The following is a 16,373-nucleotide window of genomic DNA, read 5'->3' on the forward strand; positions in this document are numbered from 1 at the left end:
CTCTGTATCTGTATTTTTCTGACTAAATAAAATGTTTCAAATCAATTTGCTTTATACCTGTAGTAGGAAAGGGGCAAATGAAACTTAAAAGAAACAATATGAAAACTCAAATGATAACTATACACACACTCCAGTAAAGTATTTAAATGAACATTCTCAAAATTAAATCCTTAACATTATCAATTCTCAGTTACCGTAAGTGAACTGATTTTTCAAGAAGGAATGTTTACAGGGGAGCAAGAACCCAACTAACTCAGCTCAGTTATTATCTATAAAGTTAGAGGACTGATCATGAATTCCTATTAGCAATTGAGGAGGGACTGCTCAACTTTACAGTGGACCCTTGTGGGGCAGGCATCTGCCAGCTCCAGCTTTGGAAACTCGTCAAGTAGTGTCCTCTTGAGATATTTATAAACTCCAATTAGGTCACCCCTTGCCATCTAGAGTATAAAATAAGCAGTTGCAGTCATTCTAATTTCTCTGGATAACTCAGGTGCCATATCTCGGGGACCAGACGGGGTGACAACACAATACTCCAAGCCGGGAAGCACCTCACTCCTGAATAGCGTAACGAGGGATGAACCATCTAGATATTTCAAAGACCTTCTTATAAGACCTACTAGTTTAGTTGCTTGATTCACCTTCTTCTCACAATGCCCGAGAACTTCAGATCATTGTCAACTTACACACACAGGTCCTTTTCACATTTGGTCTCTTAGTGCTGTTTCTTTACTTTTATCCTCTTCACCACTGATCGGCTCGTTAACCGCTTGGGCGATCAGTCACGTCTCTGTTACTTTTCTTTTTCTTTTATCCTCTTCACCAACTGATCGGCTTGTTAGCTGCTTGGGCGATCGGTCACATCTCTGTTACTTTTCTTTTTCTTTTATCCTCTTCACCAACTGATCGGCTCGTTAGCAGCTTGGGTGATCGGTCACGTCTCGGTTACGCACTGTTGGCAAGTACTGGGCATGCACCGGCTCCTGAATATACCGTTGGGACATGTGATACGCCTCCTTATTGTTGGTACGATTGAATCTAAACAGCCATTACCTCAAGCACTCTTGAAGCTGACAGAAATATTTCTACAGCACTTCACAGTCTGTTTGGTTCTTAATTTCTCTGAATGTGACATTGTCTGCAAACATTTGTATGTAGGAGTGTATAGCTTCTGGCATGTCTTTTATGAAACAAGCAAACAACAACAGGCCCAGTATGTTATCCAATATGACCCTACCTAATACCGGAGGTTTTCACCAGACATTCAGGTTTTCTCTAGTGCTAACACTGGACAATGTAGGTTGTAGCAAACTTGTCTGCCCAACTGGCTAGTAAGCTGACAAGTGGAGATAATGATAAATTAACCCTTAATCTTTACCACTGTAACTATAAATCCCACTCAACACACTCTGGTGTTTGGTAGAAGGAACAGTAGTCTTCAGATTCATAGATCCCTGTGAACAACTTTAGTTTACCAAGAAAGATTACTCACCTTAGTGCTTGTACATCCCGGTCAACCCACTCTGGTTTTTCGTGGAGGTCCCACTCTGCTTCAGCAGCCAATTCTTGTGGAAGAGCCCCATCTTCAACTTCAGACACAACCCTCCTGTCCACCCTCAGTGCTGCCTGTACTGCAGCATCCACTTCCTCGCAAGTGGATACTTCTTCCTCTCTTTGTTCCACTACCTCACTTGTTCCTTTTATTGTTTCCAATTCATTTGTAACATCTGTAGTTTTTGTCGTCTCTTCTTTATCTTTAATGTCTACCTCCACTGTGGCCCCAGGTTTTAATTTTTTTTCCTCTGCTTTCTGAGAATCCTGAAAGACGTCAAGGTATCAAATGTCTACAGGTGGACATTAGGATGGGATAAAAATAAAGTGAATTATACAAGTTATACAAGGTTGACTTTTAAGAATAAGTATACAATTCACCCCAAAGCATAATTCCTATAATTCTCCCACTGTAGGCATCCCATTATCAATTACTGCTCCTCCCCGACTTACGACGGGGTTAGGGACCCAAATCCAGGTCATAAGTCGAAAATGCTTAAAAAATACACAGAAAATCTAAAATGGGTGTCTATTTTTCTACTCAGCACCACAAAACTCTCACTTTTAAGATTGCCAGACATTTTAAAGTGAATTACAAACGAAAATTTTGTCTGTACTGACGTTGGGGCTCGAAAATACGTAATTTGACAAAATTTTGGTACGACTGAGGCAGGTTGTAAGTGCGGGTAGTCGTAAGTTGGGGAGGAGCTGTACACTACTGTATATTTTTATTCAATGACATTTCACACTTTAAAAAATTTCACTGACAATATTTACACATTTCAAATTACTACCGGTAATATTCAATAGTTTAGTGACATGCAAGAACTCAAGTACTGTATTGTGGTGTGTCTTCCAAAGATCACACAAATAATTATCTCTTACTTCAGTATTGATTTTATACTTCCTTCTCATTCAGGGAACCTAAAAAATTTTATTTAACATTAGTACAGCAATATGAGATCAATAGGATTTTGTAAACATCTAATAAATATAACCTTAAGACATATGTTTCCAAAAGAGCCAGTTATCATGTACCAGACTCAAGCTAAATGCTGTTTGCAAATGGTCCATGGTCAGGGTCACAGCCAAAAGCCAATTCAAGGCTCACGGCAAACAATGTTACAGAAGAGCTTTTTGAATGAAGTTCTAGTTCACAAATCAATCTATTGCTTCATGAGTGCAAACAAATTCTACCTCTTTGTCATTGGAGTGTTGATCAAGTGGTCCCTGTAAGCTCTGGGGTGCTGGGTGGACAGCAGCCATCCCAGCCTCTTCTCGAGTCTCCACCATCTCTGCTGCCTCGTCACACAATCCCTACGTTGAGATGCCGGGACACCAACCCAGACCTGTTGCCTCTCTGTAAAAGAAAATCAGTACATTACATCCATAACTTGTATTTCTTTTTTTTTCACTTAGGATAGCACCAATACCTATAACAATTTCAAATTATGTGAATATTTTACATAAAATCCTCTGAATTGTAATTAATGCACAGTTCAGTATCTCAAAAAGTATCTGTCCACACTGTATGAACATTATGAGACCATAGATGATAGGTATTAAGATATGCACATTCCTGCCCTGTATAGTTTAACATAAGTAATGCAATGTGTATCGATTTCAGCTTTAATTAATGTGATGTTCAGTTACCAAATGTAGTAGGATCAGTATACCACAGAGCCACACATACCAACCCTCCCGGGACATTGCGAGTTGCAGGTTGCATTTTGGAAGTCATCGAACCTATACTGGCAGATACTATTTGAGATACTGTTCATAATGCATAACAATTATTGGGAAAACATTTTCAATTTACAGCTGCTTAACAATTAATTCTTTTCTATAAAATAAAATATTTTCAGGGAGAGATCAGAGAAGTGTCATTGTCAATTCTCTTCACTGATACATCCCCTTGCTATAGAGGTGCTGTCAGTAATGTTACATGGGCCTACACATATCACATTGTGTCCAGTTGTCAGTATGGAATGATGTTGAAAAAAAAAAAGGCCAAATATATTCTTATATTCTTTAACAGGTAAAATGCATCTGATGGTTTTGTTGGCTATCCTTGGTCGAATTGCCTTACTGTTTACCATTGTTTGTTTTCCTCCAGCCTTACAATGTATACCTTGCATGGTCTATGTATACAGTATGCCTGCATTGGTCTTCATACGTGCTAGAATTGTATATCGGGGTAGGTGAGTGTATGCAAAATAACACAACCACACACTTTACAACAGACTACAGCAAATACAACACAGCCACACATTACAACAGTCTACAACATAACACAACCCCTCCAAACATCATCTTGAGGTAAACATATTATCTCCTTAAACTAACGCAATACTGTACTAATCAAACGCCATCTGAACCACTTCATTAAGATAGCCTATCACCTGGTGCTTGAGGGCTATACAAAAATGAATGAGTTGACGGTCGGAGTTTTTTTCTGAAGATGGCAGGTCAATGGGTAAAGAAAACGGTTAAATTCACAATAGTAATGATATTTCTTAATAAATTGGGCCAAAAAGTGTCAAAAATAAGGGTTAAAGTTGCTAAAAAAAAGTCACGTGACTGCGAAAAGCTGTGATTGGTTGTGACGTCACTGGTTGTCCAACCTTCTCGGGTGATCGGCTCAGTAAATTAATACTGTTAGAAAATTAATTGTGATTTATTGTGCAACACAGTAATATTATTTTGAATATATAAATATTAGTAAGCACATAAACTAATTCAATGGATATTAGCTGCCCATGCAATAAATTTCACAAACATTCCAAACAATATTGATATTACTGCATTTTGGTTTTAGTCTGGGGAACCTTAAGATTCTAACTATCTCTACAGGATTTCTGCTGCAAAACATTTTTTGATCGCAAAAGAAAATACAGATCATAGGTTAGGTTAAGTTAGGTTGGTTATGGTATGATGAGTTAAAGGTTAGCTTAACATACATCGGTAAAGGGTGGGGGGGTAGTAACTCAAAACTAGTGACTTCCGATAGAAATGAAGGTCAAAATCGCAAACCATCAGAAATAATCATAGGTCTACAGGTCTATGTACAGGGATGACCAAAACTTAAAATGTACCCAATATAACCTCTTGAATCTAAACATCCAAGCACTCATGGTAGTTAAAGTAAATTGGTATTATTACGTTTACACACCGTTCATTCCTACCACTAATCTATTATCATATTCGAATAAGACATCTAATTATAAGATAATTTTCATATATTACATTACCGGCGGAAATGTATAATAACGGAGATAGCTTTTCCAAAAAAATTTCTATTTTCTTCTATTAACCTGCCATTATCGGCTGCCTCTCACCCAACACTGCGTGTCTCTCGCGTCTCCTTCATAAATCATTACACGCATGCACACCCGTACACGTCACGCAGCCAATCAAAAACGTTTTTGCTTTTGGAACCAATTAAAATGATTTTGGGTTTAATTCAGAGTATATTTGGCTCAATCAAAATCAAGTTTTATTTTGGCTCTCATATTTTGAAATTCAAGTTCAGTTCCAACCATGGAAGTCTGCGATGGATGTCACTTAAAGTATATGGAGCTGATTGCGAGTTTTTGGAAATAAAAAAGTAGAAACTATAGCATTTTTTCGTTCGCATGGTGTTCTTCCAACCTCAGTAAAGTGTACTAAGAGCAAGACTGAATGTAAATATCGTAAAGACCAACATATGTGGCGTTGTAAGAATCCCAGAATCCAATGACGAACAAGAACCAGGCCAATAAGGTAAGAAATAGGTGATTCCATCATATGGTGAGAGTCAGTTAAGTTAGGTTAGATTAGGTTCGGTCGCTTAGCCACTTTTTGTTTCGGAAAAAGTCAAACAACAAAAAATCGCAAAAAAAAGGCTGATTTCCGCCAAAAATGAAGGTCATATTCGGTCTAAACACACACAAATACACTAGAAAAATATATTTTTTACTTGCTAAAAGTGAACGGTGTGACAATGCAAATTTACCAGTAAAATTTTACCCATTAATTAATATAAATGATGATATATCCGAGTGGCTCATAAGCAATTCATCAAAACAATAACAGCACTATGTTGTCATGTTTACCTAGCACCAGGCATTCTCAAAACAAAGTCCAGACACTGTCACTACTTCTAAATTTACTCGTATCTCCATCTAATACTGATATACTCTGTAAATGCAATGAAAAAATTAGAAAGTCTACCGTAGGAATACAAGACAGCTGAGCTGATGTGAACATGGGAATTTTTTTTTTTTTTGTTAAAAAGAACATTAGAATGTAGGAAACTGTAGTGGGTCTATTGGCCCATACTGGGCAATCCCATTTACACCCAACCCCTATTGCTCATATATCCATCCAACCAGTGGCGTTTAGCCTTGGATTAAGTGGGGGACTTTGGGGCCAAGGTAAATGTTGGGGGGGACAAAACCAAACCTGTGTACAACTTGCATGATAAATTATTCAAGATAATCGTAGAAATGGTACTGTAGTGGATTTCTCCCCTACAAACGCTGTTTATCGCTGCATAGCCGACCCCACGAATTCCCCTGTGTATGCCTCGTGGTCTAGGTCAACCAGCGCCGCCCACGGAGCGGGGGTCAACTACTAAGCCACGCCAACCCCCGCTATTTAAGACCTGACCTCGTGGTGATCTCTCTCTTTCTACCCACACCAACCAGCCAGCAACACCTCCTCCGCCGCTGCCTGGCGGCCCTCGCTCCTCCTCTGCCTGCCTGGCGGTCCTCTCTCCCGCTGGCGAGCATGGCGACCCACAAGCTGTCCTTCTCTGAGCGTCCTCACCAACCAGCTCTCTCTACATCACGCTTGTAACCATGCTGCCTTCCCAGCACCAAGCTGCATTGTACATCCAATACAATATGTATATAGAGAGCACATTGTGAGTTTCCTTTCTCCACCCCATCCTGAGTGTGAACCAAACAACCCATACCCCACAAATGGTGACTCCCGGAGATTCGCACTCACACAGGATAGAGGAGAAACTGATCACGCTCTCAGTCTTCAAGCAACATGGAAGACTGGCTTATCCACACAGAAGAAGCTCTCACCGGCTCTACAACTACTGTTACTACACCGCAGGTTAGACACCCTAGAGCAGCACTGCTTCTCTAAGCACACACCAGCTCCTCTTCCTGCCCCAAGCACCATGTCCTACCGACCCCAGCACACCTGTCCTGCCTCAGACGCCGCCCCCGGCCCAACAGTAACCCCTGCCGCCCCTGATGCGGCCTCTGTTCCTGAGTGCGGACCCACACACCCCTCTTTTCTCCCTCAGGTACTCCCTGCTAATGTCCTGCACCCTGCTGCTGTCGTGGACCCAGCTGCTGTCACGAGCCCTCATCCGCTTCTGCTGACGCAGCCCCTGCTCCTGACCCAGGCCCACACACCCCAGCAGGCGCATCTGACGACTCTGTACCTGCCGTGAGGGAAGCACAACGTTCATCGCCTCCACACACCCTTTTTCTCCCTCTCTTCTCCCACAGATATTGTGTATCTAGACAGTTGTCTCTAGCGACCTGCTCATCCACACCATCGCCGTTGTCTCACATGAGGCATGCACCGCCCGTTCTGCCTCACATGTGCCATGCAACCCTGCAGACAACAAGTCTCCTACACCGCCTGGAGGGAAGAAGGGAGTATTGTAGTGGATTTTTCCCCTACAAACGGCGTTTATCGCTGCATAGCCGACCCCACGAATTCCCCTGTGTATGCCTCGTGGTCTAGGTCAACCAGCGCCGCCCACGGAGCGGGGGTCAACTACTAAGCCACGCCAACCCCCGCTATTTAAGACCTGACTTCGTGGTGATCTCTCTCTTTCTACCCACACCAACCAGCCAGCAACACCTCCTCCGCCGCTGCCTGGAGGCCCTCGCTCCTCCTCCGCCTGCCTGGCGGTCCTCGCTCCCGCCGGCGAGCATGGCGACCCACAAGCTGTCCTTCTCTGAGCATCCTCACCAACCAGCTCTCTCTACATCACGCTTGTAACCATGCTGCCTTCCCAGCACCAAGCTGCATTGTACATCCAATACAACATGTATATAGAGAGCACATTGTGAGTTTCCTTTCTCCACCCCATCCTGAGTGTGAACCAAACATCCTGAACCCCACAGTACCATAAGTCCGTAACCTGCGAGGCTGCGACCTATCCGTCGTAGCATAATATACAAGCGTGTTAGCGTGCTTCTCTAGTTAAATATTATTTGCGTCATTATTACAATGAATTATAAATTATGATAACTTCAGTCATTTGCAAATACAGTACTTACTGATCAGTGATCCCTGATCACAGATAAACAATTGCGGAATATGCGTGTAGGTTACCCTATCACTGGTGACTTGGTGAGATGCAACTGACACTCGGTTTCTTATTTTAATGCAATTCTTGTACCTTATTTCATTAATATAGATAATTTTTTAACTATAAGAGTATGGAGTAATATTACAATCAGTCAATCATTCAGTTCAAGTCAATCAAGTGGCTGTAGCTGAGCTGAGCTGTACAGTATAAGGTAAATCAGTACGGTCCATCAATTATATCATTACAAAATGTAGGCCTAAAGCATTCTCATGACATATTAATTATATATTCTTATGACATAATATGTCATAAGAATGCTTTAGGCCTACATTTTGCAATAATATAACTGATGGACTGTCCTTATACTGTACAGCTCAGCTCAACTACAGCCACTTGAACTGAATGATTGAGATTGACTGAATGTAATATTACTCCTATAGTTAAAAAATTACTCGCATGTTCTCTCTAAACACACCTCACTTAGCAAGTAGAAAAACCCACAGTGGCACTGTGGCAGACGAAATATTTCTTCTGGGTAGTTTCGGCGACAAAATCGACAATTACTATCAGTCTGTCACCCTCCTCAGTGGAAATACATAGTGGTAATGTTCATCAACGACAAGGCAGTTTGTTTATATACACCGTGATGTGACCCCACCCCGCATATCTGTACCCTCCCAATTCCTGCCCTCCGGGCCTCACCTCACCTCAGTGACCTCACCTCACCCATGCCTGCATCTGGCGTGCTGCGCGGCGCACCCATTGCCTGAGTCACTTGACTCACTTCCTGGTTTTGGGAATGTTTTTGGAATTACAATTTTGAGAATAAAAAGTGGAGGGGCCAACCCAGGGGCCAGCCCAAAATCTGGGGGGGCCATGGCCCCCCCGTAGAATCGCCCCTGCATCCAACCTATGTCTGAAGTTGCTTTTCACGGCACATTTTTTCACTTACGAAACGTCCATGACTTAGGCCATAAAAAAACACCCTTAAAACTTATTTGAACGTGGCATTTGGGGTCTGAAGAAGCCTTCCTTTCTACTACAGTACCTACTGCTGCAGCGACGAGTTTGAAATTAGTGACTTCATTGCAAATGGCGGCCCTGTTTCTAGACAAATTCATATCGACTATTATAGCAGGACTTTAAACTTTTAATACAAATCATATATACCGATATTACTCTACGAACGTGGCAGAGTGTAGTTCTTGTGTTTACCCAGAACCTTCCACTCGTCCATTACGTAGTTAGTGTTTGGGGGGAGGAGGGTGATGAAGGAGGGTGTTTGGGGAGGAGGTGGTGGGGGAGTGTTGGGGAGGAGGGTGGTGGGGACTGTTTGGGGATGTGAATTCTCAGGGCTTTTCTGGTTTCCTTATCATTTTAGGCGTCCCGCGCGAATCGCGTAGATCCGTTGAGAAACATGGGGGGGGGAGGGGGGGTATGACCATGACGAGAGAAATGTTTGACAATAATAACAATAATTGACCCTCTAGGAGTCTAGGGTCTACGGGTCAGTGTGTGTGCGAGTGTTCCCCAGGAGGTCAGGGCTGTAGGGCATGTGTGTGTGTGTGTACCCTGGGAGGTCAGGGCTGTAGGGTGTGTGTGTGTGTGTGTGTGTCCCCCAGGGGGTCAGGGCTGTGGGGCATGTGTGTATCCCCCAGGAGGTCAGAGCTGTAGAACACGTCGTGTGTGTGTGTGTGTGTGTGTGTGTGTCCCCCAGGGAAGTCAGGGCTGTGGGGCATGTGTGTCCCCCAGGAGGTCAGGGCTGTAGAGCATGTGCTTGTCCTCAAGGATGGCACGGTGCTGCTGTCAACGACCAGATATGGCATGGTAAATACAATAAAATTACTTAACCAATATTGTATTTTTCATGGTAAGAAAATTAACATATGTAAGACAAAGTTTTTCGCGATACTGTCAATGGCAGTAAGGCTGATAAACAAGCATTGGTTGTTGATGGTGGAACCGTGTGACCAGTACATGTATTTGGGCAGCCCATTTACTTCTGACGAGACAATATCAACAGCAATTAAAGTTCATGTACATGCTAAGATGTGTCATACACTTAAGTTTGTTGCATTTGTAAACAAGAAATACGTTATTTCATGCAGCATTGATGTCCGCCTTGTTACATGGTTGTGAATCATGGTTAAATGGTGACATTACGCCTGTGAATAAACTTTATATGTGGTGTATTAAACAGTTATTGGGTGTCAGGGAAACGGCCAACAATGATTTATGCATGGTGGAAGTTGGTTATACTCCGTTACGTGCCCCCATAATAGCTAAGCAGCGTAAATTTTTCTCGAGGATATGGACGGGAAGAAGTGAAATGGTAGACGATCCACTTGCCCATACTATTAATGTTGTATTAATACGCCCACGTCAGGATATGAACGCGATCTTTTATTTAATGGTATTGATGATGTTCAAATAGCCTTACACACTCTGAAACAGAAACTGTCAAACTCAGACGCAAGTAGAGTACAATTATACAAGACTATCAATCCAAATTTTGATGATCATGCAATCTATAATACAAAGATAAAGGTGAATGAGCTAGAACGAGTATCGTGGACACGAATGAGAGTTAGTGCCCATTTCCTCACTGTAGAGGAGGGGCGCTGGAACAGAAGAGGCAGGGGCCGTCTGCCTATTGAAGAGAGACTGTGTTCATGTTGTTGAAGAGTGCCCCGAACAATAGATATACACCATCAATATAGTATTTCAACTTTTGTAAATTTGCTATCTGAAAGAACGGATTATGAAACTGTTTGTCGTGCAGTTCATCGAATACTTCCTGTATATAGTTACAAGTCACAGGGACACACCATTATCCACAATTATTTTGTATGTTTTAATCTATTTTACTTGTAGTTTTTTGTTTTTTTTTACTTTATTTACTCCTGGTTTTCCTCTGTGTTTTGTGTTACTGGTTGAATCAGTGAACTTTTATTAATGTTTGGTGTTTTAAAGCATTTGCATTTGGACCATTTTATGTAAAATTTTAGTGTAAACTTTGTATTCATAGTTTGTGGTCAATAAAATATCTATCTATCTGTGTGTCCCCCAGGGGGTCGGGGCTGTAGGGCATGTGTGTGTTCACCAGGAGGTCAGGGCTATAGGGCATGTGTGTGTATCCCCCTGGAGGTCAGGGCTGGAGGGCATGTGTGTGTGTCCCAAGGAGGCCAGGGCTGTAAGGCATGTATGTCCTCTTTGGGACCCTCCCAGGGGCGGCGGCGCCCCCAGAAATCCTCTCAGGGGCGGTGGCGCCCCCAAGCACACTTCCAAAGGCGGCGGGGCCGCCAGGGACCCTCTCAGGGGCGGCGACTCCCCAGGGCCCGTCTCAAAGGCGGCGGCGCCCCCCAGGGACCCTCACCGTGACCTTTCCAGGGGCGAAAGCAAAACCAGGGGCGGGGGCGGCCCCAGGAACCCTCCCAAGAGTGGCGAAACCCCCAGGGCACCGCCCCTAGCGACTCTCACAGTGACCCTTCCAGGGGCGACGGCAAAACCAGGAAGGGAGGCGCCCTCCAGAAACCCCCACAGACAGGGGCATCTCCAGGGGTCTTCCCAGGGTCGACGGCAAAACCAAGTGCGGTAGCGCCCCCAGGGGTCATGTCCCGGGTGCTGGCACCCACAGGGCTTATCCCAGGGACGGCAGTAATCCCAGGGACCCTGCCAGGGACGGCGGCGCCCCCAGGAGCCCTCGCAAGGACGGCTACGCCCCAAGGGGCCTTGCCATGGCTGGAGGCGCCCCCAGGGCTCTCCCAGTGGCCCTGCCAGGGACACTGGCTTTCCCAGGGGTCCTGTCAGGGGCACTAGCGTTCCGAGGGGTCCTGTCAGGGGCGCTGGCGCCCCCACGGACTCTCCCAGGGACAGTGACGCTCCCAGGGACGGCAACGCCCCCACGGGCCCTACTATGGGCGCTGGCGCCCCCATGGGTTCTCCCAGGAACGGCGGCGCCCCAAGGCTCTCCGATGGACAACGGTGATCCCAGGGGCCCTCCCAGGGACAGCGGGTCTCCCAGAGGTCCTCCCAGGGACGACAGTGCCCCCAGGGGCCGTCCCAGGGACGGCGGCGCTCCCAATGGTCCTGTCAGGGACGCTGACGTCCCCAGGGGCTCTTGGAGGGACGCCAGCGCCCTGACGGACTCTTCCAGGGACAGCGGAGCTCCCAGAGGCCCTCCTAAGGACGGCGGCACTATTCTTTTAACCCAAGAAATTACAGCCAATAGGAGAAGAGAGCAGAGAGTCAGCAAAATACCACAACTTATGTTTGTCTGTTGGATGCGATGATACTGGAATGTGATGGGCGGTGTGTTTACAGTATTTAACGTTGCATCTCCCAGAGTTCTAAATAGCGTAAAAGGTACTGCAAATAGGGACCCTACAGGTCTAGCGCTCCCATGGGCCCTCCCAGGGCGGCGGCGCCACCAGGGACCCTTCCAGTGGCGGCGGCGTCGCCAGGCAACCTCCCAGGTGCGGTTGCGCCCCCAGGGGCAGTCCCAGGGTAGGAAGCGCCCCCAGGGAATCTCCCAAAGACAGTGGCACCCCCAGGGACTCTCTCAGGCGCGGTGACGCCCCGAAGAGCCCTGCCAGGGGCTCTTAGAGACGGCAACGCCCCTAGGGGCCCTGCCAGGGGCTCTTAGGGACGGCAGTGCTCCTAGAGGCCCTGCTAGGGGCGGTAGCGACCCCAGGAGACCTGCCAGGAGCGCTGGTGCCCCTAGGGGACCTGCGAAGGACAGCGGAGCTTCCAGGGGCCCTGCCTGGGGGTAGTGACGACCACAGGGGCCCTGCAAGGGGCGCTGTTGCCACCAGGGGCTTTCCCAGGGATAACTGCGCCCAAAAAATTCCTCCCAGGGACGGCGGCGCCCTCAGGTGTCCTGTCAGGGACGGTGGCTACCCTAGGGGCCCTGCCAGGGACGGTGGCGCCACCAAAAGCTCTTCCAGGGAGAACTGCGCCCCAAAAAGTCCACCCAAGAACGATGGCTCCCCCAGGTGCCCTGTCAGGGACGGTGGCGCCCCCAGGGGTTCTGCCATGGGCGGATGCGTCCCCAAGGACCAGTTATGGGCGTTGGTGCACCCAGGTACACTACCAATCTCTGTCCGGCGGCGCCCCCAGGTGTTCTCCCAGGGGCCCTCTCAATGACGGTGACGCCCCCAGGGGCCCCAGGCGTTGGTGCCCCCAGGCTTCTCCCAAGAACGGTGACGCCCCCAGGTGCTCTCCTAGGGACAACGGCGCCCACAGGTGCCTTCCCAGGGATGTCGGCGCCTCCAGGGGCCCCTCAGGGCCTTACCAGGGACGAAGAAGCCCTCAGGGTCCCTGTCAGGGGCGGCGCGCAGCCAGGGGCCTTCCCAGAGACAAAGGCTCCACCAGTGGCCCTGCCAGGGGTAGTGGCAACCCCAGGCCCGGCTATGGGCGTTGGTGCCCAGGTACACTACCAGGGGCTCTATCAGGGACGCTGGCGCTCCCAGGCACCTCCGGGGACCTACAAAGGGCGGAGGGACCCCCAGAGGCCCTGTCAGGGCAGTGGCGTCTCCAGGAATCCTTCCAGGGGCGGTGGCGCCCCCAGGGTCTCTCCCAGGGGTGCTGGCGCCACCAGGGGCTCTCCCAGAGACATCTTCGCCCCCAAAGGCCCTACAAGGGACGGCGGCACCACCAGGTACCCTGTCAGAGGCGGTGGCGCCCTCAGGGGCCCTGCCAGGGAACCTGCTAGGGGAGGTGGCGCCCCCAGGGCTCCTGCAGAGGGCGGTGGGTCTTCCAGAGGACCTGTCAGGGTGGTGGCGCCCACAGGGACCCTGGCAAGGGCGGTGGGTCCGCCATCTAACTACTACTAGAGGCTCTCTTTGGGACGCCGACGACCCCAGGGACGCTCCCAGGGGACCTGCTAGGGGAGGTGGTGCCCCCAGGGCCCTAAAGAGGGCGATGGGTCTCCCAGAGGACCTGTCAGGGCGGTCGCGTCCCCAAGGATCCTTCCAGGGGCGGTGGCGCCCCAAGGGTCTCTCCCAGGAACGGCGACGCCGCCAGGTGCTCTCCCAGGGACAAAGGCACCCCCAGGGGCTCTCTCAGTGACGGTGACGCCCCCAGGGGTCCTGCCGCTGGCGTTGGCGCCTCCAGGGGCTTTCCCAGGGACGGTGACGCCCCCAGGTGCTCTCCTAGAGACAACGGCGCCCTCAGGGGCCCTCCCATGGACAGCCGCACTCCAAGGTACTCCCATGGTTGCTAGCACCCCAAGGGAGTTTCTCAGGGGCCCTAACAGCGACCGTGGAGCCCCCAAGGGGCCCTGCCAAGGACAACAGAGCTCCCAGGGGTCCAGCCAGGCCGGTGATGTCCCCAGGTGCCCCGCCAGTGGAGGTTGCGCCCCTAGGGGTCGCTGGCTTCCCCAAGGGCTCTCCCAGGGACGGCGGCGCTCCCAAGTCCTCTCCCAGGTGCGGTGGCGCCCCCAGTCGATCTCCCAGGCCCTGCCAGGGACAACAGAGCTCCCATGGGCCGTGCCAGAGCGGTGACACCCAGAGGGACACTGCCAGGGTTGGTGGCGCCCCTGAGGGCTCTCCCAGGAACAACAGCGCTTCCAAGGGCCCTCCCGGGGACAGCGGCGCCCTCCGGGGCCCTGCCAGGATTGCTGGCATCCCCAGATGCTCTTCCAGAGACGGCGGCGCCCCAAGGAACTCTCCCAGGGACAGTAGCAGTCCTATAGGCCCGCAATAGGAGACGAGAGCAAAGAGTCAGCAAAATACCACAACTTATGTTAGTCTGTTGGATGCGATGATACTGGAATGTGATGGGCGGTGTGTTTACAGTATTTAACGTTGCATCTCCCAGAGTTCTAAATAGCGCAAAAAGTACTGCAAATAGGGGCCCTACAGGTCTAACGCTCCCAGGGGCCCTCCCAGGGCGGCGGCGCCACCAGGGACCCTTGCCAAGAGCGGTGGGTCCCGCGGGGGCCCTGTCAGGGCGGTGGCGTCCCCCAGGGTCTTTCCCAGGGGAGCTGACGCCCTCGGGGGATCTCACAGGGACAGCGGCAACCCCCAGGTGGTTTGTAATGGGTGGTGTCGCACCCAGGGGCCCTCCCAATGATGGCTGCACCCCCGGGGGCCCTGCCAGGGACTCTGGGGCCCACAGGGACTCTCCCAGGTTCTCTTGCGCCCCTAGCGGCTCCGCCAAAGGCTCACTCAGGGACGACAGCGCCTACACGGGTCTCTCAAGGGGACGGCGGCGCCCCCAAGGGCAATGTTAGGGGCGGTAGCGCCCCCATGGGACCTGCCAGGAGCGCTAGTACCCCCAGGGGACCTGCTAGGCACAGCAGAGCTAACAGGGGCCCTAATTGGTGAAATGACGACCTCAGGGGGAATGCTAGGGGCGCTGGTGCCACCAAGGGTTCTCTCAGGGACATCTGCGCCCAAAAAATCCATCCCAGGGACGGTGACGCCCCCAGGTGCTCTCCTAGGGACAACGGCGCCCACAGGTGCCCTCCCAGAGATGTCGGCGCCTTCAGGGGCCCTCCCAAGGTTGCTGGTGCCCTCAGGGGCCCTGCCAGGGACAGGGACAGCATCGCCCCCAGGGAAAGGCTATGGGCGTTGGTGCACCCCAGGTACACTACCAAGGGCTCACTCAGGGACGCCAGCGCGCCCAGGGGTCCTGCTGGGGGTGGTGGCGCCCCTAGGAGCCCTGCCAAGAGCAGTGGGTCCCACGGGGGCCCTGTCGGGGCGGTGGAGTTCTCCAGGGACTTTCCCAGGGGAGCTGGCGCCCTCAGGGGATCTCACGGGGACAGTGGCAGCACCCCAGGTGGTTTGTCATGGGTGGTGGCGCACCCAGGGGCCCTCCCAATGGTGGCAGCACCCCCGGAGGCCCTGCCAGGGACTCTGGCTCCCCAAGGGACTCTCCCAGGTTCTCTTGCGCCCCTAGCGGCTCCGCCAGGTGCTCACTCAGGGACGACAGCGCCTACACGGGTCTCTCAAGGGGACGGCTGCGCCCCCAAGGGCAATGTTAGGGGCGGTAACGCCCCCAGGGGACCTGCCAGGAGCGCTAGTACCCCTAGGGGGCCTGCTAGGCACAGCAGAGCTAACAGGGGCCCTGATTGGTGTAATAACGACCTCAGGGGCACTGCTAGAGGCGCTGGTGCCACCAGGGGTTCTCCCTTGGACAACTGCGCCCAAAAAATCCATCCCAGGGGTGGTGGCGCCCCCAGGGTGCCTACCAAAGATATCGTCTCTCCCAGGGCCCTAGCCAGGAAAGTGACGTCCCCAGGGACCTTGTCAGGGGCTGTAGCGTCCCCAGGAACCCTGCCAAGGGTGATCGCGCCCTCAGGTGCTCTCCCAGGGCATTGCCAGAGGCCGTGGCGCCCACAGGGCCCCCGCCAGGGACAGCAGAGCTTCAACGGGCCCTGTAAGACGTAGTGACGCCCTCATGGGCCCTGCCAGAGGCGCTGGCACCACAAGAGGATCTCCCATGGACAGAGGTGCTCACAGGGTCCCTGACAATGACTGCGGCGCCCCCAGGG

At 50.3% G+C, this 16,373-nt stretch overlaps 5 protein-coding genes across 6 annotated transcripts in view; 4 read left to right on the plus strand and 1 right to left on the minus strand.

Annotated features, from left to right (window-relative positions):
• The window catches only part of LOC121862194 (alpha-tocopherol transfer protein-like), a 49,282-nt gene extending 46,371 nt beyond the window's left edge, over window positions 1–2,911 (minus strand). For both annotated transcript variants that reach the window (XM_042360286.1, XM_042360287.1), the window contains exons 1-2: window positions 2,749–2,911; window positions 1,493–1,818 (exon numbers count right to left, since the gene is read on the minus strand). In XM_042360286.1, the coding sequence (XP_042216220.1) occupies window positions 1,493–1,818; window positions 2,749–2,844 (422 nt within the window). In that variant the 5' untranslated portion in view covers window positions 2,845–2,911. The remainder of the gene's footprint in view (window positions 1–1,492; window positions 1,819–2,748) is intronic.
• Window positions 2,912–11,076: 8,165 nt separating this feature from the next.
• LOC121862032 (basic salivary proline-rich protein 2-like) lies at window positions 11,077–13,021 on the plus strand. The gene is made up of 3 exons (XM_042359963.1): window positions 11,077–11,253; window positions 11,371–12,123; window positions 12,500–13,021. The coding sequence occupies exons 1-3, from the start codon at window positions 11,077–11,079 to the stop codon at window positions 13,019–13,021; spliced, it is 1,452 nt and encodes a 483-aa protein (XP_042215897.1).
• LOC121862033 (translation initiation factor IF-2-like) lies at window positions 13,018–13,710 on the plus strand. Its single transcript, XM_042359964.1, has one exon. It carries the CDS (start codon window positions 13,018–13,020, stop codon window positions 13,708–13,710), a length of 693 nt encoding a protein of 230 aa, XP_042215898.1.
• Window positions 13,711–14,200: 490 nt separating this feature from the next.
• LOC121862034 (basic salivary proline-rich protein 3-like) lies at window positions 14,201–14,581 on the plus strand. Its single transcript, XM_042359965.1, has one exon. The coding sequence runs from the start codon at window positions 14,201–14,203 to the stop codon at window positions 14,579–14,581; it is 381 nt and encodes a 126-aa protein (XP_042215899.1).
• A 368-nt stretch (window positions 14,582–14,949) lies between these two features.
• LOC121862035 (collagen alpha-1(I) chain-like) overlaps window positions 14,950–16,373 on the plus strand; it is a 3,479-nt gene continuing 2,055 nt past the window's right edge. The window contains exons 1-2 of the mRNA XM_042359966.1: window positions 14,950–15,200; window positions 15,291–16,265. Coding sequence (XP_042215900.1) covers window positions 14,950–15,200; window positions 15,291–16,265 — 1,226 coding nt within the window. The remainder of the gene's footprint in view (window positions 15,201–15,290; window positions 16,266–16,373) is intronic.

Source organism: Homarus americanus, unplaced genomic scaffold, assembly GCF_018991925.1.
Source record: "Homarus americanus isolate GMGI-L3 unplaced genomic scaffold, GMGI_Hamer_2.0 scaffold25013, whole genome shotgun sequence".
NCBI classification, from domain to species: domain Eukaryota; kingdom Metazoa; phylum Arthropoda; class Malacostraca; order Decapoda; family Nephropidae; genus Homarus; species Homarus americanus.